The sequence below is a fragment of the Thermobia domestica genome, chromosome 13, assembly GCF_964235325.1.
Source record: "Thermobia domestica chromosome 13, izTheDome1.hap1.1, whole genome shotgun sequence".
In the NCBI taxonomy this organism is placed as follows: Eukaryota; Metazoa; Arthropoda; class Insecta; order Zygentoma; family Lepismatidae; genus Thermobia; species Thermobia domestica.
In genome coordinates this window covers 130,177,550-130,200,658 of record NC_137466.1, presented here as the reverse complement: position 1 = coordinate 130,200,658, position 23,109 = coordinate 130,177,550, and the positions used below count along the sequence as shown (strand labels likewise).

General features: G+C 35.1%; 1 protein-coding gene across 2 annotated transcripts in view; it reads right to left on the bottom strand.

Moving 5' to 3' along the window:
- The window catches only part of Pgd (phosphogluconate dehydrogenase), a 67,024-nt gene that overhangs the window by 24,161 nt on the left and 19,754 nt on the right, over positions 1-23,109 (bottom strand). Inside the window, exon 1 of one of the 2 annotated variants that reach the window (XM_081736472.1) lies at positions 11,567-11,708. The exons of the other annotated variant lie outside the window; for it this stretch is intronic. Within the exon in view, the coding sequence (XP_081592598.1) occupies positions 11,567-11,613 (47 nt within the window). The 5' untranslated portion in view covers positions 11,614-11,708. Of the gene's footprint in view, positions 1-11,566; positions 11,709-23,109 lie in introns of those variants that run through there. 2 annotated transcript variants of the gene reach the window in all.

Below are 23,109 nucleotides of genomic sequence, written 5' to 3'. Positions count from 1 at the left end.
TTGTGTATAATTATCCTTGTACCCTAGGCTGCAAATAATGAGGTTTCAGGAATGCGAATCCTATGGGGAAATGGCGGAATTATAGTTTTTTTTTTTTCTCTCTCTCTCTCTACGGCTTAAAACTTTGAAATTTTGTATAAATCTTTTTCTTGCACCCTAACCTGTAAACAAGACGAAGTTTCGGAAATTACATATCCTAGGGTGGTGGGAAGTTGAAAGTTTTTTTTTTTTTTTTTTTTTTGGTATTTTGCCATATCTCTGAAATTGTAAGGCGCAGAACTTAGCCTGTAAATAAGGCAAATATCAGAGAATTGCATATCACTAAGGAGGATGAGAGCTTAAATGATTTTTTTGTTATTCGATCAATCTCCGGAACTATCAAGGCCTAAAATCTTGAAATTTTTTATAAATGTTCTTCTTGCACCCTACATTGCAAATAAGATGTGTTTCTGGAATTTCATATTCTTAGATAAGATTGGGAGTGCTTAAATAGGTTTTTCGGCGTACGGTAGATTTCCGAAGTCAAAGGAGCAGAATCTTGAAATTTTGTATAAACATTCCAGCTCGCTAGTGAGTTTTGTGGTAAACAAATAGTGTACGCGCGATTTTCTTGGGGTTCTCCCGTATTCTTCCACTTTCGTCATACCACCATTATCCGTCTCATCATCACCGTGCCCCTTAGCCACGGCAAATACATAGCGTGGGACGCAGAGGATAGAATGCGTTTCAAGCGCACACTGCTCTCGATAGAGAATTTTACTTTTCTTTTTTCATTGCCTAATATGAAACAATTCATACACCGTATTACTTTACTTTACTTTCATATTACTTTACATTTACTTTCATATTACTTTCCTTTACTTCAATTTCTTATACTACTGAGAATTGGAAGTTTGACCACTTCTGTTTACCGAAGTATTGTAAATACGTATCTCCGAAAACACTAAAGCCGTACTTATTGCTGTCTTTATGAATTAAACGAATGTATAGTCGAATAATGATGTATACGAAATCGTAATAATAATAATAATAATAATAATAATAATAATAATAATAATGATGATGTAAGCGATACAACTATATAGTATTTGAAATAAAAATAAAACTATAATGGCTCTCACTAAAATAAAAAAAAGGGAAGAAAAGAAAGAAAAAAACTTCGCCTGAACACAATCGAGTTCCGCACCGATAATACAAGACTAACATCATATTATGTGAAAAATTAGAATTGTACGAAAAATAAAGCTATATCATAAATATTCTACAAGTTTTCAAATGATAAAAATGGAAACAGAGAAACGGCCAATAGCCTCTACATGAGCCAGTCGTTAACTTTTCAACAGAAAAAACTGACCAAACAACTTTATTTATTTTGAATGAACTGTCTACATTCTCGGTGACGAGGAAACTATACAGGAAAAAACCAAAGGCTGTAAAATATGCTCTTCCTAAAAGGTTGCGTAACAAGACTTTCTGGATGTGACAGTGCACATTTTAGAGGTTACACTTGAATAGAATAACAAACTGGAAAAATCAACGCTTTCAATGTTTTTTATATACCTGCTACTTTGTTTTCAAGCTACTTTTCATTAAATAACCCTTCTTTCTTTGTCCTTTTTTTCCTTCTTATTCTGGGAACTGTCTTACATAATGGAATAATAGATCTATGCTAACATTTGAAATTTTTTAAGAGCCAAAATGCAAACTGGTTCTATAACTTCCACTGTTAGTAGGTTATTCAAAATGTTACCATCCAGTGGCGACGCCTGAAGGACGTTACATCAGTAATAGTCTATATACAGGGTGTTTCAAAACAACATCGACAACTTTTGGGAGGTGATTCCTGATACCAAGATAAGACAAAAAGTATAGACCAACCTGAGTGCACTAATACTTCCTTTCGGAGTTATAGTTTGCCGAAAATGTGAAAAAGTGAACTTTAAAGGTCCGTAGCTTCTAAACTATGGGATCTACCGTAGTCAAGACTTCTCTGAGGTACTAATATGTGCGCTTTCCAAATATCCATGTTTCAGAATCCTAATGTACTCACGCAACAATTTTTAAAGGGGTAGTTGGTGAGTACTTCAAATTATATGCCCGAGCCAATTTATCTCTATAAAAAATGTGCCCGTGATTACCTTAGGATTCTGAAACATGTATTTTTGGATAGCTCACATATTAGTTCCCAAGTGAAGTTTTGACCCGGCTACGGTATGTCCCATAGTATTGGAACTATGGATATTTAAAGTTATATATATATATATTTTTTTTTCATGTTTTCGGCAGCCTATAACTCGGAAAGGAAGCATTTGTTCACCGAGGTTGGTCTATATTTTTTCGCTTATCTTGGTGTCACGAATTACCTCTCAAACGTTGTCGGTGTTGTTATGAAACACTATATTATATATATCGTTCATCCAATACTGATCACCATAGAGCAAACACGGGCAATAGAAATTTGGAGTTGAGTTGAGTTGATTTTGAGTTTAACGTCCCGTTCAGCAGCGAGGCTATATGAGACGTGGACCTACTGATTAACGTGGAATCCGAACCACATGAGCTCCCAGAAATTTGGAGGGAAAAGGAAATACAACATTCGTTTCAGTTCAAATTTATTCATTTTCAAATAGAAGAGGGCTCAAAGTTTGAAAAATTTAATGGGAAAACATTCATTCAATGGAAGATATTGAAAGCTTTGGAAAGTTATTTCCTAAAATAAACTCGTTAATGAACTGGAATTAAAATCAAAAAAATATCTACAGCTATTCCAGAAATTATCCCAGCTTTTTCTTTTTTACTCGATTTCTATTTCTCTCTCTTCACTGCCTATAGCAATAAGAAAAGCTATTGCTTCATTTTAACGGAGATAGGCACAACCAAGGGCGCCCATCAGGGGAGAAGGGTGGGAAGCCTGCCCCCCCTAGAGGAAATTGTGCTTCGGAAGATCGAAAACCCAATAGATATTTTAGAATAGTTGCCGCAAAATTTGAGACTACATTTGAAATGTCGTTTATACTTGCCCCTCCTTGGAAATAACATGGGCGCCCTTGGGCACAACACCCAAATTTAACATTCTTTCCCTCAAACTCTGCCCAATCCAAGTAAGGAGGAAAAGGGGAATTTACCTAATGTAGTAATTCCTGTAAGAATATGACGACTCCAACACTCAAAAGATGCGTTCACGACCCGTAACTCATTTGATAAATATGGCTTCAATAATCATCACTCGTGATGTAAGTCAATTCCTGTTTTTCTTCCATTTCATATCACAAAAGAAAGAATACGAAATCTGAGTTTAATTAGGTGCCTGGCGCAGGCTCGTAACTAGGGAAAAGCCCAGGGAGCCAAGCAAACAAAAAAAAAAAAAAAAAAAAAAAAAGCGCAAGGGGGAATGTGTGTTGTTGACAATGCTTTTAGCACACAGTAAAGCAAACTTACGCAAACTGACCAATCAAATAAAAATGAAAAGTCGAGAAAATCTAATCTAAGACCGCTTTTCCGCTGACGAAGTAAGCGAATAACCTTATTTAATGATCGATCGTCTGAAGTCATTTAACCTACTAATTTATCGATTGCCTAAATTGCCTAATATAAAAAGTGGGACAAAACAGAACACGATGCATGTTTGTGCACAATGACTTTAAAAAAGCTCCCATAATTTGAGACTACCATACTACAGTAGCATACTGGTTGTCTTACGCATGTATAACTTCAACGTGAACCCATTTTGCGAGATATTTTGAAGAGTACCGTTCCGTAAGTGGGGCAAGTGGAGCGATCGAAGCAGACCGCGTGTTCGAGAAGCCAGTCACATCAGGAAAAAAGAAATTCATACTATTTCAAATTCATTCTTGGGATCCAAATTATTTCGAGATAAGAACCGTAAACTTTTTGCAAGACATGTTTACATCTGTATACATTACAGCTAGGAATTTTATTATTATTTTTTTTTAATGCAAACTTCAAATGTAAATATTCATACAAATAGTACCAAAACTGATTGCATCATATGTAAGGACTCAAAATTCACTAATGCAGTGATTCTCAAAGTGGGGTCCGCGGGAATTAAACAGGGGGTCCGCGACGCCTAAAAGTTGAAATGTGTTGTAATAAAATGGAACTGTTAGCTGTTATGCAAGAAGTGATTTTAAGATTAAGAAACTGCAGCTGTGGGCAGTACGAGTATAAAACAATAACTATTCATCACTTCCAGTGCTCAAGGATTTCATTGACTTTCCAGGTGAAAAACTCTGTTGAAATGCACAAAACACTTTAATGACACTTGAGAGCATTAGTTGCAAGTTTTCGAGAATATTTTCCTGTCCCACAACCTGGTAATGGTTGAATTGAAAATCCGTTCACTAATGTAGAAATCCACGACATACAAGGTATGAATCTCCCTAACATAGAACAAGAACAGCTATTGGAACTATCCTGCGATACATGGGAAAAAAAGTTTTCAATGGAAATGAATGAACTTTGTGACTCTTGGTTGCGTGTGAGCTGTGAGTATGAAGAGTTGTCTAAAAAGGCACTGCAACATTTGATGCCTTTCCCTACCACTTACTTATGTGAGCAGACATTTTCTGCTCTTTGCAGTATTAAAATCTTAAAGCGAAATCGTCTTAATGTGGTGAAATTGGACCTAAGATTGATGGTGACAAACCCTATTTCAGATTTTAATACAATTATGGAAAAAAAAAAAAAAAAACAGTTTCATTCCTCACATTAGTAACCCCACATTTGAAAACATTGTTTATCAAGTGAATTTCTTTATTTAAAAAAAAATGATTTTCAGTCTTGAAAGTTAATGTTTTCAATCGAAATTTCGTTCAGTAGAAAACAACCATGTATCTTTAGAATAAATTATTTATTGCATAATTTTTTTGGTCCTTTTTTGTCAATGGTAATTCTGATTAGTATATTTCTTTAACACCATGTGAAAAATCAGATAGCATTGCAAGGAGGTCCGCAGATCACTTTCCGAAAGAACAGGGGGTCCGCGTTATCGAAAAGTTTGAGAACCACTGCACTAATGTATTTAAAACATCTGAATAAAACAAGTCTTAAAATCCGATATTATTAAAGTAGCAAGTTAGGGAAACTGTTAAAACAAGTAACATTTAAAACATTTAACATTTCATTTTTTTTTTTTTTTTTTTCAGTGCGGGTGCATCTCTACACTAAGTACTCTTCAGTGCGACACTAAGTACTGCTCGTGGCTATATGGTACAGCGCGGGAGATCGGGTTCGAATCCCGGTGGGAGCTCATGTCGAATCCCATATTAAGATGTAGATTCCGTTTCATATACCCTCGGTGCCAAACGGGACGCTAAAGTCCAAACTGACCAACCAATCAATCCATCGATGGTAACTTTGATATTGCCACCTCCTTTTACTTCCTATTCAATAGATTTCACCTAACGGGACTGTACTGCAACGAAAGTAATGTATGCCATAAACTCTTTGTGTTCCTTCTTTAACCCGTAAATACTCGCGTCCTTTTTTTGTTACAACAGTCAAGGGCGCCGATTTTTCAAAATTTATGTGGGTGCATATCAGTGACGGAACATTTATATGTTTTCAGGAAAATCTTGATATTTTTCGATTGATTTCCTTTTAGTTAAAATCTTTTATGCAAAACTGTCATAAAGGGCTATGCTCGATTATATTCACAATATAGTTTCATTTTTTTTTATTGTGGGGACTGCATTTGACTAGGACAGAGGCAGGCAAGGAAGGGCTGAGTGTGTTGCTTGATTGCTTTGCACAAACATATTTGAAACGTTTGTGCAAAAAGTATTAAAGAGTAAGCAATTGTGTTTTAGAAGTTTGAAATTTTAACTTGCATCTTAAAGTTTTAATTGCTTATTATTATTATTATTATTATTATTATTATTATTATTATTATTATTATTATTATTATCTGATAATGGCAAGTGAGAAACATTTATTTTGTTTCTATCAAACTAAAAAACTTGTGGGTGGGGCGCACCCACAAGATTATTTGTGTGGGTGCTGGAGCCCCGGAGCACCCACGTAATTGGCGCGCATGACAGCAGTACTCCTCGCGCGGGGGTCCAATAGACCCACAAATTGATCTTTTTTTTTTAATAAAAAAAATTCTTTTATAATTAAGACAATGTAAACCCTAGGCGTGTGTTTAAAAGTATTTGCTGCAACTGGATTTTTTTTGTACTCGTTTTGAGACATTTTGTTACATTTTTTTCTTTATCAGGACTTTTAGGTACCAACACAAAATTTACCTGTTTGGGGGTCTGTGTACTTAAGGGTTAATTATTTTCAGAAATGAAACGCGGAAAAGGAGGAGAACAAAAAGGTTTTTAAAAATGAAACAAAAAAATGAAGAAATTGAAAGAAGGTGTAACCAAAACACAGTTAGGAGTGTTTATTTAATGTTTCCTATCCAAGCATGCTTCCTTAGTAAAAACATCTTCAAGTGCAGCACCTCAAATTCCTACCTCTTGCCATCATAGCCAGACATCACTACAATTGATACGAAAAAGTTAAAATTGGCGGAGAAACCTGTTCATGATAAATGTAGAATTTTCCCCCATATATTTGTCCCCATAAATTCCATATTTTTTTCGCCCTAGGCCCTGCAAATCGACAGGGTGGCCTGGCTTTTCTAGAGGGTTAAAAGTGTGATCTGAATTCTGTAGATATCTGTAGAAGAAAGAAAACCTTTGTTTAGTTTGATTGATGATTTAGTTAACATTCGAATGGAGTCTTACGAAGTAGATGTTGAATTAATATATTTTCTGTTCAGCAGGACACACTCACAAGGATCTACCCGGTCCGAATCCCTCCTACTTCGGATCCCTCAACAAAACTTTCTGGCTGCGCATCTCTATAAAAGGACCAATGACGAGTAGGAAGAATTCTGCTGGTATAATCATAATATCCATCTAATTTCTTTTTTAGAAAATAAGAAAACAAGAGCAAGCTACTTACTGAAAGCTCTCACTAAGCCATCAATAAAAAAACGCGTAAATTTACACGAAATAAGATGTAAATTTACAGTGAAAAAATCTAGTGTCCACGTGTCCCTAATTGCCAGAGTTTACTATAAAAGTCAATTGAAATATTTTAAGTTAGGAATTGGCCAACGATAGATTTCAATGGCTTTTTTTTTTTTTTAATTTTTAACGCGCCACAATTTTGCTCCGAGGTTAAGGCTATACGAGACGTGGACCTATATCTTGACGTGGAATCCAAATCAGATGTGCTCCGCCGAGAATCGAACCCGGGTCCCGGGAAAAAAAGGACAAGTAATTAAAGACTATGATTATGATGATGCAGTCGATGAAGAAATAGATGATGCAGTAGTAGTAGTTGTTGTTGTTGTTTGGTATTATTTCATATTTTTTCCACTTCTTGTTTGAGCAGGCGATATAGTAATACGCGGAATACACGGGTTAACCAAATATATTACTGTACATCTGTTTTCCCTTTATTCAGTGGTTTGCAAGAAGTTTCTTATAATCCTGTGTGTGTCCAATATCCTCTTTAAGATTTTCTTTCAATTTCAATTATTTCAAGTGCTCTTTTCAACATCTTATGAACCACTTATTATTATTATTATTATTATTATTATTATTATTATTATTATTATTATTATTATTATTATTATTATTATTATTATTATTATTATTAAACTTCCTAGCTGTATGGCTATTACTTGGCTGGATTTGGTTAAAGAAAAATGAAAAAAGGTAATATTATAATTTCTACTAACAAAGTCGGAACATGCGAGGATTTGAGTTTAGATTATATCCAACATATAGCATACATTTGCCTAGCAACAACTCTTTAAAGGTAACAGATTTCAATGTACACTTGACATTAGTAAAAGCTATCGATGGCTCTGAATTAGCACTCTTCACAACAGAATGCTTCAATTTACATATTGATATTCTCTTATCTTGAGAGGGCTTAAATATATGGGAAATAAGTAACTCAATAGAGTTCAGATTTTAATCAAGTTACACCTACGTTAAACAGCTATATCGCACAAAAACAAAAACACCGCCTCACCAGTCAGTCACATATACATATCAAAAAAGAAAGAAGCTTCTCTGTCTTGACACCTTTTTCGGATTTGATCTACATAAGTACAAACGCGGTGCTTGTATGAAATCATTCATTCCACTAATTAGTCGTCAGGAATAAACTCGTATGGATGCCACATGCTACAAAGACATTGTTGCTAGAGATGTTCGCACATGCGATTCTCCGTATCAATATATATTTGCGGATATACCTTTTCCTATTTTCATTCCTATTTTCATTCGTGATCGTTCTTTGAAGCATTTTTGTCTTCCTGTATTCTTTTATTACTAATGTGGAAAACCTCCACACCAAAACTATATTTCGTTGGATTTTTATGTTTCTTTTCTTTTATTTATTTATTTATTTATTTATTTATTTTTTTTATTTTACAACGATATTGTATATCTATGCGATAAATTACTTCCCTTTTTGTATCTTGATTTTGGGCAACGGTGCGTAAAAGTACACAATCTATTGAGTAGAAAAAGAAGAAAAGAGATAATATGATGTTGATTCTAAATTTTTAAAAAAAGGAATAAGATTTAATCGTAGTAGATGAAAATCTATGTTGATTTTATACGTATAAATCAGGGGTGCCCACAAGGAGGGGCTATGACGCAAACTGTGTCATTGAAATATTTGGGGGGGTAAAAATCTATATAAATATGTTTAAGGGGGTGTAAAAATTAATAGATTTTTTTTTCATGGAAGAACACCTATGGATAGACAATTGGGAGGGGGGATGCGTCATGGACATAAGGTAGGGTGGACACCACTGTATAAACTGTAGGCCTACTACTAGTTACCATAACAGCAGATAGTTGTTTATTAAAACGTTGCTATGACAACCATAAGGGGAAATTATTATTATTATTAATGGAATTGTGAAAAGAATAATAAAAAGGTAATGTTGTTACAAGATGACGTGTTTGACTTCATGTAATTTGAACGTGTTGATATATTTAAAAATTATACGAACTGTGGGCTAAATGTAACGTGTAAAATATAAGAATAATAAGTTATAATCGTTACAATTTAGATGGTGGTTCCTATACACGTTACAATTTGCTTTGCAAATCCCATAATTACTCACGAGACGAGACTAGACTAAAAGTAAGATTTTCCTTTCTCGTCTCGTAATTTTTGTAGAATTTCTTCTGTATTCTCAAAGAATTCTTTCTAGTCTCGGGTCAATTTTCGGAAAGATCTTCTCGTCTCGTTTTGTAAATTTATAGATACAAAATTTATCTTCTGTTTTAATTGTTTTTCTTAATTTCATCAAGAAATATCTTAATCCTTCTCCATAACGAGAAATCCAAGAAGGGTATGATATAAGAACATTTATTACTAGAGTATAAGGGTATTGATTTGCGTATCTTTTAAACTTTGCTAATGCTATTCATTAGGTTCGTCGATCAATTTATCAACCTATAGTTTTTATACTATGAATCATATAATACTAAAACATTGTTTGACATCTAAGATCTGGATGAATTAGTATTGTCCACGAGACTCGTGTCGCTCGAAAACGAGTCGTGAATTCTAGTTTCTTGTCTCGAATTAGTTTTCGAGACGAGACAAGAAATGCCTCGTCTCATGGGCAAAACTACTTATTTTAATTCCTCAAGAACATTTTATCTCCGTTTCATCTTTGTGTGCAGCACGAAAACACGTATAAGCAACGTGATTTTAAAATAAAATAAATTAGCGCCAATTCGCTCTGAAATTGTGATAGATATGATATCACTAACTTCTTAAGTTTCCATTTTATTATTTACTACTTAATAGACATTCTTCTTGTGAGAAATCTGTTTTCCAGAGGATCTCATGTGTGATTTCCATTCTATTTTTTTTCTGTCTGCATCACTTCTTTTATTTAGCGCAGTTGGCTTACAATCGGAAGAGATTGTGTTTAATATTTAACTTGAATTTGATGGATACCGTATACGATTCACAAAACCTACAGAAGTGGTGCTCATAATTGTGTTAGAAACTATTTTTGAAATAATTGTTATAGAACCAATAAACATTGCTGAAGACAGTAAAAGGGATCTCGCAAAACGTACATATTTATGAATGAACAGGATTCCACTTTTAGTAAGGATTAAGAATATATAAAATTTTTCGCTTCTTAGATGTTTATGCAACCTGTAACTTAACTGCTTTTAGATTTGCACGAGCTGTATGGTCAGCCATGTCACTCGTTAAGATGTTAAGAGGCCTCATCACTGCGAAATTAAAATACAGCTAATTTTACAGTAATTGCTTGATATTTTCAAATAGATAAAAGATAATTGAAAAGTGGAACAAGAATTCCCTAGACAATATTATTTTACATGAGATACCGTTATCATGACTCCCTTATCTGCTTTCGATTTCCAGCCATTTAGAAAATCGGCACTTGTTTTCGCGTTTCTAAATAGCTGCAAACGGAAGGTTTCTACGTGACTCCTGATAACGGTACCTCATGTAAAATAATACTGTCTAGGGCAATTTTGTTCCACATTTTGATTATCTTTTTATCTATTTGAAGATATCACATAATTACTGTAAAATTAACGGTATTTTAATTTCGCAGTGATTAGGGCTCTTAACGGATTAACTTGAAGAACGAATTCAGTCCAGATAATCGTTATAGCTATCTTTGCAAAAGAACAGAACTCAAAAATTCTCTTTCATTTCAGAGATAACTACGTTTAGATACACCACAAATTCGACGCGACCTGAAATGTGATTCGTAACTTGACATCCCAAAATTCACTTCCAATCACTTCATAGCCATATTTGCATAGTTCATAACTTTTTCAAGTGGGAATAGATGTTTAACAACTCAGTTGGCAATTCAAATCAGAAAATTTATTATTATGAAAGTATTCTGTCATCAAGAACTCAGATAAGCTTTTCGTCTATCAATTGTATTTTTAGAGAGTGTGATTTGCACATCAATCATTTTCTTCCCCTCCCTCGCTTTCCTTCCACCATGTCTTGTTTATTTACCATGTCCCTCAGCCTGTCTTGTTCAATTTCCTCTTTTTGATTAAGTAATTTCACTAGTCAACCCGAAGAACAACGAAATTCTCTCAGAGCATGTATCTGATCGTACTTAACATGGGCTTAACCAGTATTTTTGCAGTACTACGTTCACTTCCCTCCTATGTATATTGAAAGTACTTTCCGGAAGAAATCATTACGGTTTTAATTTTAGCCAGTGTCATTCTTTCCTCCTATATTACTCCCAGAAAATTTACACAGAATAATTCAATTGAGTAACTGAAAACAGTTTGATAAATATACAAACCCTGGAAAGTTTGCCTTCTACGATAATGCTTTGGGCTTTGTAAAGTAAGACTTTCGAAATAAGATTTCTCATGGCATGCTTTTCGCCAATTTCTATAGAAAGTATCAATTTCACCTCAATTAACTTGAAATGACAATTAGGCGTATGTTCGTAAACAAAACAAAAAAAAAAAGCACTAATTTTTTTGTCACTTACACAGGTTCTGGAATACGTTTGACCTTTTTGCAAGGTGCATTCCCCATGCTGGTCAATTCCTCGGGCACTGGTCACTTAAACACAAACACTATCACGCCCATCTGCACACACACCGCGCCGTCGCTTCCACTAAAACTCTTGGACAATCTGAACAAGTTTGCTCATTTCTCCCCACCACGCTGCACCGAACAACTAGGATATAGACGCAGCCGCTCAAACATTCCGTGACCATTGACACACAAAACGTTTCTTACCCAGTAGCAATGTTCACTAACAATATAATAAATACTTTGATATGTGGAGCTTGAGGAAGCGTAGCGGCGCTAATGGCTCTTTCACCTTTCATTTCTAATGGCACAAAGGAAATTAATAATAATAAAAATAAATGGAGTTGTTTACGATAGATGAAATGAGAGTATTCTTCTCGTATTGATAGAAATCTTATGGAGTAGACGTGAAACATGAATTGAATGTACTGTACATGCAGGTCAACATCAAGAAAAATCAATATATTCTCATATTAAGCTCTTTACATTTCTTGACCCCATTACTTAGCCACTATTGATTATAGTTAAATAATATAGAAAATAAGGTTGTCACTTCATGATAATTTCATCTCAGTTTTACATTCGGCAACATCCCAGCGGCGTAACTTAGATTTTTTTCTGGGGGAGGGGAGCATTAATAGTTGGGCTCCATAGAAAAAGTTCTTTTCGGCCCTCCCGCAAAATTCGAAAAAAGGCCCCTTCTTTCCATCTTTCTCTTACTCTTTGTCGGTCCCCGGAGCTGGGCCCTCCCGCACCCTGGGCCCGTTTCAGACATGACTAATTAAGGGGACAATATTGACAAATCTCAAAGCCATACGAATAAATATTATTTCTAGGGCCCCTAATAGTAGACATTTTTTTACTGAAATGGGCCCATGACTCATTTTTGTTTTATTTACCTTTTGTGTGCTGTTTGTTCATGTAATGTAGTGAACATGTTTGATGCTTCATTTATAATTTCATGATCGTATCGTACATGGAGTAAGAAAATTCTATCTTAAAGTGGGGCTCCTTCGAACAACGGGAAGTTTCCCTGGGGGCAGTTTCCCCTGCCCCCCCCCCATAAGTTACGGCTCTGCAACATCCTAATGGGAATAAGAAAATACCACGTTTACTTTCCTTTGAATTTACAATATAAAATCTATATGAGACGTATACTGAAGTTAACATGAAATTCAAATATGATGTATCTCTTCAGAGATTAAATCTGGTATGTAATTATAAACAGCTTTTTGTAACCAACCAGGGATGCTTTTCTAAATTGAGATATTGAAAAATAAAAACTCTCTTGCTAAATGGTTAGCAACGTTTGATGTAGAAAACGCGGGTTCGATTTCCGGTAGGTATAAGACGTCTGGTTCGTATCTCATATTGCACTCTAGGTCCTCGACGCTGGAAAGAGACGTTAAACAACGATAAACCTAATTGAAAGGGTTTATTTAAAAAATACATAAACTGAGAGATTTATTTAATTTACACTTCACTTTCAGGAGGGGCTAAATGAAAAGATCCTGAGAACAACTACGTTCACAGTGATGATCCTCGCCGTACAACACACAAGATTACAGTTCATAAATCGCCACAAGAAAAAAAAAAAAAAAAAAAAAAAAGCTCGTATTCTCTCCTGCTTCTTGCAAATCAATTCAAGATTGTTCTTACATATTTCTATACTATTCAATATTGCATTGCATTATTTTCCCGTCATTTTCTTCACCCATATATGATCATCACGGAAAAACAGCTTAACTGTTTGAAATGAATTTTTGAATTAGTACCGACCCTGAACTGAGTTCTTGTCATGCCACTGATTAAATTGCATAACCTAAGGGTACTGGAGAATTCATATCTTAGGTCAAAAATAGAGATTTCACGAGTCCCTGAAGTTAGGAAGATAGAACTTGGTGTATATACCTTCTGATTAAAAAGAAGTGACCAAATGTCTCACAGATTTCAAAAATATTTACTTTTTTAAAGGAGAAAGGGGAGCAATTTCTATCACACAAATGAATTTTCATCGTTGTCTGTCTCACCACGAGAAAATGGGTGAACAGTTTGAAACGAATTTAGGAACACCGTTAGCATTTGGCTTGACCGGGTTTTTATTATGTAAGTTTCATTAAAATGTGTATCCTAAAGGACAATGTGGCACTCAAATATTTTTCTATAAAACTATTGTTACTACGTGAACAGCGGGAATTTCAGCTGCTAGTTTAATATAATACATTTGAAAATACAATAAGTGTCCAAGAATTACCAAGAAATGTCTACCATAAACTCTTTTGTTTTTCAACAAAATTACTTAATATTCTTCCAATGATAATCACAAACAAGATTATTTTAGTAGATGAAAATCTCCTCCATTATCTTATTTTTTTGCCTATCTCTAAAAAGATGGAGGTGAAGTAGGTCATGGTTAACACACAGACTTGCCTGAAGGTTGATCTTAATAGCTCTTCATAAAAAAAAAAAAAAAAAAGTCGGTACCTGACTCGAATAAGAAGGATCATATAATTATATACTGCTACACAAATCATATGGTAAAGTATCACATGTCAAGAACTTGAAGCAGATTTGCATGGAAATATATAGCCGAATTTCAAATGTTTACACGTAAGGACAAGCAGCTAAGTTTCTAGTCTCCTATCTACACGTTGCAAAGATTTTGCTTTCGCGTGATGCATGGAGCACAAACGTTAACTCGAATTTCAAGCACATTTGCAGGATAACGCAAAGGAGTACTGAACAATACATATATTGGTATCATATTATTTACCTGTATGAATTGCTCGTAAAACCTGTTCTAATTTGACACTATAACACGAAGATAATAAATTAGTCTGGTATATGTATGACTTTAAGATTACGCTTACAAAATCACCTTCTGGTCTAACTGCGGTGAACAGTTATCTATTACTAGCGTTAATTACCTGCTTCACTGGGTTAAATAAGAAAAAAATAGTAATATATTCCGTTAGTCAAGTCACTTTTTATTACTACTGAAGCGCTCTCAAATCGACAGAAACAAAGAAAATCTAATGAAAAATTAGAAGTAATAATAATAAGTAATCTACAGTATATAAATAAAAAAAAAATAAATATTGCTATTATGGGCAGAGAATTTGGATTTAAAAGGCATCGGAAGTGTCACTGTTCAGCTCAGCGACCCTGGAAACTATTAATTCGGCACTAATATCGCTCATTTTTATATATATCCTCCCTCCCCTAAGTTGCATCAATAAAGTAAAACTATATAAACAATCCCATGCCCTAACCTTATTTATGTTGAAACTTTGAGATTGGTTGGATGGTTCAAAAATTATTGTCACTTTCATTTATTATAAGTTTTGCCAGAGTTGTTAACTACAATAAATTTATGGGAAGACTATCATCGAAGAGTTATGAGACCAATCTTACCAAATAGAAATTCAGGCCAAAAAAAAAAAAAAAAAAAAATGTAGCTTATATTCCAGAATCTAATGGAACCATATAACAGAACTTCGTTACATAAGCTTATGAGATCAGAGAGGAATACTACGGAAACTTTTTTCAATATGTAACTTCAATAGAAAAATTACAACTCAAAATCGTCAGTTTCCAGGAAAGCAAGTTGAAGAGTGGCACTACTACATGTTAACATGGACAAGTAATTTCGTCATTTCCGATGTGCCCCTAGTGGAGGGTTCTGAAAGTCACATTTTCGGTTCCAAACAGTAAAAATGAAAATGGAAATTTTCAGTTTTACGTCCCAAAGTTATATGCCGGTTAGGCTAAAGGAGACTGTGATGATGAGAAATGAATTAAATGGTGGAATGAAGAAAGTGGGAGGAAACGGGAGAACCCCGAGAAAACCCACGAGCACTGTGTTTGTCCACCACAAAGTCCACACGGCGCGAGCTGGGATCGAACCAGGAACCACAAGCACCGGAGGTGAACGCTCTACCACTGAGCCATCGCGCCCCGTTTCCAAACAGTAAGTCAGCTAGGTAGGGAAAAATTGGCCAGTTTATCTGTCATTTTATTTTTATGTAAATATGTTTCCTTACCTTTCTTATTTTCGACCTATTTGCTCTTTCAAATTCCTTCATTCGGAAATATATTTCTATACAAGAACCGCACTTCTTTCTTTGTGTATAATATTTATAGGTCAATACAAAACATAAGTTCCATATGTAGTTGATGTGTTTGGAATCTATCAGAAACATATGATGAACGAAGCGCTGGCGGAAATACATCATGTTGTAACTCAACCATTACTTTCCGAAGTGGAATGTGAAACTTCCACCTGTGATACTTTTTCACAAAACTCGTCTAGCCTTTAGAAAACCAATTTTATTATCGATGTTTGTAAGGGTTATTTTTGAGTTTTAGTTTCTTTTCTACTCTAGCTATATTTACTTTTAAGCAGTGTCGTGAAAGAAAATAACCCTTGGTCTTAGTGTTTTTACTTCGTAGGTAGGTGGTACGCACATCGCAGTTAGTCTTGGCCTTCAGATTAGAGTTTGCTGCATCTTAAGAAGTGTATCATGTAAACAAGCTAAAACTTAAGGGGGAGGGGCATTCTCTTGGGGACCAAGCAAAAAAAAAAAAAAAATGAAAAACCTGAAAGTACATTTGCAAAATACGTATATTCTAAATAAAGTATGTTCCCTATCACCTTACGGTAACATATTTGCTCTGTGTAACCCACCAGGAATCGTAAGAATATCGATATTAAAGATACACCAAACAATATTTTACTCAGATTTCGGGACGACAATCATACTCTACATCAGATATTCTCAACTAATGGGCTACGAGATTTGGTGTGTGTACCGTGAAACTTTCCAGGTAATGTGGAAATGTAGAAAATAAACAAAATTATTATAATGCAATCTTTTTTTAAAAAAAAAAAAAAAAAAAAGGAGGGGAACAAGAAAATTATTCCCAAGGCCTAAAAATATATATTTCCTAGAGATGTTCTAGGATGAACACTAGTTATTAAAAAAAAAAAAAAAAATGTGGAACTGCTAACGGTGTGTCGTGGGTATACTCAAGAAAAGGGACTGTGCCGTGACAAAAAAATAAATAAATAAAATTTAAAAAAAAAACTGCAGTACACAAATGCTTCTGTTAGTACGTCAATATTGGCCGCTCATCTTTCACTAGAGAGAATCTTAGCTACAGTAACACTGATTTACAATCAACGCTGTAGATAAGTCAATCTCTCTTGTATGATCTAGTCCACTAGTAATACCAGCTGAATACCTAAGGCACAATGACTGTTAGCTAGGAGATACGTAAAATTTATTATTATTATTATTATTATTATTATTATTATTATTATTATTATTATTATTATTATTATTATTATTATTATTTTGAAGTAATCGAATTAAGTTTGTACTGTGCGCTGCATGTGCCCTACGGATACCAATCCGCATTCACAAGAAACTGAATAGGAAGCTGACGCATCTATAGTTTATATACTGCACATAGTTTGTGTTCTCCATAATGACTTCAGTAATTGCGGATTTTGCAACTACTTCAAATTATTAATACCTGTACTGTTTTCTTCATCCAAAGCAGGGATTACACCAGCTTTAATTTCTTTGGGGAAAGGGGACAACTGGAAGGACAGACATTTCTTGAGTGACAGCTATTTTTTGTATATCGAAAATGGTAGTTTTATATTACTTGACCTATATTACAAACACACCTCTGGGGGGGGGGGGGAGCAAACGATGCCACCAGAGAGCGCTCGTCCCATTGCTCTCCCTATAGCGTCGTTACTGATTCCAAGTATAACTCGCTGAGAATAATGAAAGCAGGGCCGGCGCGAGGGGGGTCGAGCCGTGCCACCGCCCAGGGCGGCAAGTCTAATGGGCGGCAAAATTTGAAAAAGAAAAGAATATTATCAAAATATAATGCTTTGTAATAGGCTCACATGGAAAAATAAAATTGTGTTCACCTGGTAATGTAATTGAACTTACTTCACTCACATTCACGAAAATACTCAGAAAATTCAGAGCATTTCCCCTCATTTTAAATTTTCAAACTACTAGCCACAGGTGTTTCGTTCAATATTTCCCTTGCAGCGGCGTAGATATTTTCAACTAGGGTGGATAAGATTATCAAGGTGTCTTTTATATTTTTTTCTATTCAACAATGTTCTAACGCTTCACTCCAAGTACGCAAAAGGTACAGTCCGCAGCAAAAAAGCCTGCAACATGGGCATGTAAGTTTATTGTGAAAGTACGCCTAAAAACCCAGGGAATCAACATAATGTTTAAGTGGCACGAATCACGCCAGAAGAAGCCTCGGCGTTCTCCTCTGCACACTTATTTTGGAGCAAAAGACTTCGTCGTTTCACAATAAACTTGCATGCTCATGTTGCAGGTTTTTTGCTGCGGACTGTACACTCCCACTTGAAACAGGCGTTTCTAGCCTACAGCATCTAGAGACATTTAGGTTCTAGCAGCGAGTTTTTAACCAATTTATAAACTGTTCATTCCGAATATTAGAACCACTCTAATCAAAAAAGGTCCTCCAAGGCAATTTACCAAGTTTGACAACTGTCCCAGAGATAATTTCAACCGTCGGTTCGCAGATAACTGTCACAAATACACATTATGTAATAGCGAACCTACATTCAGAAAGTGGTTAGTTTATTCAGAAAATAAGAATGATGTTTTCGGGTTTTGTTGCAAATTATTTTCCACAAGTAAAACATCTTTCACACAGTAGTTGATGACTATAACAATTGGCACCACATTTCTGAAGGTTTGGCTAGTCATAATAGGTTTTCTATTCAGTTTGAAGCGCAAAGATGGTGGATGGAGCTTTTGATAAGACTGAAGAGTGGTCTTACAATTGGTGCAGAGAGCTCCTTGGTGGCTAAGCGGTTAGCGTACACGCCTCTGGCGTGGGAAACCCGGGATCGATTCCGGGCGGGAGCGAGCTCATGTGGTTCGCTTTCAACGTTAATTAGTAGGTCCACGTCTCAAATAGCCTCGCTGCTGAACGGGACGTTAAACTCAAAATCAACTCAATTGATTCAGAAGACCAGAAAATGTTAAATATCGAAGCACAACATTGAAAGAACGTAATAGAACGACTAGTTACAATAATACAGTTTTTAGGTGAGTAATGTCTACCGTTACGCGGAACATCAGGTAAACTTAACACAAGTAATAATGGTAATTTTCCGAAACTGGTAGAACTCTTTGCAAAGTTTGACAGCGTCATGGCCGAAGACATTAAAAGAACCATGGGGAGAGAAAATAAATACCACTATTACTTAGGAAAAGATGTCCAAAACGAAATTATTCAAATTCTTAGTGAACAAATTAAAAGTAAAATCCTGTCTTTTGAGAGATACAAAATATTATAGTATAATACTAGACTGCACACCAGATATTTCTGACACAGAGCAAATGGCAGTAATCGTTACTTAAATGGAGAATGCCTTGTAAAAATTTGCTAACATTTTCTTGGTTTCGTACCGGTAACAGACACCACTGGTCTAGGACTGACAGAAGTAATAATTAAACAGCTAAAGGAAATTAACATTCCTATCGAAGACATGAGAGGTCAAGGATAAGAACGATTCTAATATGAAAGGCATTCAGGTATTCAGAAGAGAATTTTAGAAAACAATCCCGAGCTTTCTATGTTCCTTGCTGTAGTCATTCACTAAATACTGTCGTTAACGATGCAGCCACAGCATCTCAGTACGCCGTTTCTTTCTTTTCTTTCTTTGTATAGTTAATGACTTTTTCTACGTCAGTTCAACGTTGGGCTATACTAAAGGAACGTATTAGCAGTTTCACTTTAAAACCATTAAACACCACAAGGTGGGAGAGCCGAATTGATGCTCTGACTCCACTTAGATATCAAATAGGGAAGGTTTATGATGTCTTACTTTAAATAAGTAACGACAATAGAACAGGTAGAATGGTCGCCAAAGATGCTCTGTGTATAGCAAACCAGCTGCGTGACTTTCCTTTCCTTTGCTCACTCGTTATCTGGTATGACTTTTTATTCCACACAAACATAGTAAGAAAAAGTCTCCAAAGCATTGATTCTCATGTGTTGGATGCAATCGGGTTTCTTGAAAATACATCTGAGTACTTTGAGATGAACAGAAATGGTGCAAAGTTTCAGTCTTACTTAGCTGATGTGATGGGAGTTGGCATCAGCATTAGATATGGATGATCCACTGATAGGTATTAATAATACAGTGCAAGCTCGAAGTCGAAAGAAGAGAGAGTTTCAGTGTGAGGCAGAGGATGAAGCTATTGAAGATCCACAAACAAGGTTGATATTTATTACAAAATTCTAGGGGTGATTGTGTTAGCATTAAGAGAAAGGTTTAAGCAACTTAAACATCACAGCGAGTATTTCGATTTTCTTTACGATATAAGTAATCTTAAAGATATGCCACCTGAACTTTTGTCTGAAAAGTGTACTAAACTTGCCAGCACTTTAACACTCAAAGAATCGGATGATATTAACCCTAGTGATTTGAAAGACAAACTGCAAGTGTTAGCCGCTATAATTAAGCCTAAAAGTTCACCAAAAGAGACTTTAAAATTAATTAAGGAACATGATTTTGCTTCCAATATCAGTGTTGAACTTAAGGCTTTGTTAACCTTACCGGTAACAGTGGCAAGTGGAGAAAGAAGTTTTTCGAAACTTAAGCTTATTAAAAACTATCTACGTTCTTTCATGTATGAAACACACTTGAGTAGTCTAGCGATATCAGTAGAACACGAATTGGCTGAAACATTGGACTATGCGGATGTGATAAAGGAACTTGCTCATATCAAAGCAAGAAAACTTTCTTTCAATTAAGATATGTTAAATTTATGTATCTCTATTGTATTTTAGTACATTAAATCACTTAGTTTTGCCGTAGTATCTGATTCACTATATTATCTTCATACTCCATAGGAAATACGTTTTCATATAAAATAAGGTTAAAAATTAAAATTCTTAGTCGTGACTAAAACGTAAGGAGTCGTTTATATATTACGTAAGCATTTGAAAGAGGCAGTTATTATTATTATTATTATTATTATTATTATTATTATTATTATTATTATTATTATTATTATTATTATTATTATTTTACTTTTCCATTTTATACATGCTCTTAAATGGGGCATCTTATTTTTTCGTGACACTTGAACGTCTTTTGTCAAAAGACAGTTTGTAGATTAAAGGGGCGGCATGTGAAAGTACCGCCCAGGGCGGCAAAACTGCTAGCGCCGGCCCTGTTTCGAAACTTGTACCGCGATGAAAATATTGTATTGAAAGCATTGGCGGCTTTGTTCAAAAATATCTTTCCACTGTATACACGGTGTTTCAAAATAACACCAATAACGTTGGGAGGTGATGCCTGACACCAAGATAAGACAAACCATATAGACCAACTTGGGTGCAGAAATCTGCCATTTCGGAGTTATAATCTGCCGAAAACATGAAAAAATGAACTTTAAAGGTCCATAGCTTCAATACTATGGGAACTACCGTAGTCTGGTCAAGACTTCACTTAGCAACTAATATGCGCTATCTAAAAATACAGGTTTCAGAATCCTGTGGTACTCTCACAATTTTTATAGAGGGAGTTTCGCTATTAGCATATAATTTGAAGTACTCATCAACTAGGCCTACCTCTATTAAAATTGTTGCAGAAGTACTTCATGATTCTGAAATATGGAAATTTGGATAGGGCATATATAGTACTAGCAGTGCCGGACTGGCCACGTTGCCTACTTGGCAATCGCCAAGGGCCCGATGGGTCCCGCAGGGATCACGAGGCACAGAACTTGTAAGCTTGGCCGAATTTTCGCGATCGCAAATGCTTTCTTGAGTCTTTCTACCAAAATGGTTGCGAAAGCCTAACTTCGTCTTTCCGAAAGAAGTCTTCTTGGGCCCCCCTTGCTCGTACTTAGTAAAGCCCCCCCCCCCTCTAGTTCGTAACGGTCCTTTGCAAAGCACTGAGCAAATATTCGTGCCAAACAAAGGTTTACTTCTTAATTGTTCTTGGCTAGATCCTTAAAGATACAGCGAAATTTCTTAAAGATATAGCGAATGTTTTTGTGAAAATCACTGAACTTACTGCTATTGATCGGAATTGTCTACTTCTAGAATTGAAGCAGCTTGGTAGTCAAAATGATAGTTTCCAAATGACGTGGAGAGAGCATTACAGACCAATGCCAGAACCTAATGAAAACCAGAGCGATAGCGAACATGAATCTAAAAGCGTAAATGAATCCGACACAGAAACTGAGTTTGAAAAACTGAAAATGTGAACAATCGAAAGTGCTTTAAATATTAATCATGTACATTTTTCTTCTGTTTCAACTTTTGCAACAGAGTGATTTGTTTAATAATGTGTACACTGCTTTCAAATTTGTTCTTACTCTTCCATGTACTAAAATCGCATGTGAGAGATTATTTTCTAAATTGAAAATTGTTCAAGCTAGACTAAGATCTACGATAAGTCAAAACCATTTGTCTCCTTACTTTATATGTTTACAAAGAAAAAGTAAATTGATTTGATTGCCTCATCAAGTGAAGAACTGCGCAAAAGTCTGTCAAAGTAACTGAAGTAACTTCACGATTACGTTTGATTGTCTCAGTATTATTGTAACTTTTTTTGCGGTCTGTTTTGTACTACATATTTATTCAATAGAGAAAATATGATTTTGTCACTTACGTTTTGCAATTGACGAGTATATATATATCCGACACTGACACTGAGTACTAGCTCCTAAGTGAAGTCTTGATCCGACTACGATAGTTCCCATTGTATTGGAGCTATGGACCTTTAAAGTTCATTTCTTCAAGTTTTCGGTAGCCTGTAACTCCGAAATTACAAATTTCTGCATCCAAGTTGATCTATACTTTTCGTCTTATTTTCGTGTCAGGAATCACCTCCCAAACGTTGTCGGTGTTTTGAAACACTCTCTCTCTCTCTCTCTCTCTCTCTCTGTATATATATATATATATATATATATATATATATATATATATATATATATATATATATATATATATATATATATTACACTTCCTCAACAACAATTGTTAGTGATCAACTCTCGTATCATGAATTATTTTATTATTCGTGAAGCTGTATACATTAATTATGCTTACTCGTTTAAAGGTATTTTAGCTTTCATTTGCTCTAGTGATTACAAATACTATCCAAAACAAGTCATCACACTACACATATGGAAAAAAGTTATATAGAGCGTAACATCATTTTTCAATTCAGAATACTGCAATTCTAGATAAACAAACCATGACTATGCACTGTGTATGTTAGTTAATATGTTTGCGAATATGATCCTTGTTCGCTTGAAAGAATAAAGTAAATTTACTGTTGCAATGTTGCCAACCATATGGCTCGAAACAATTCAGTACAGCAATCTGTTCTGCCGCTACAGTATCCTGTCCAAATTAAACCGTATGCCTTTCGTATGATTCTGAGCGAAAATGGTTTTAATA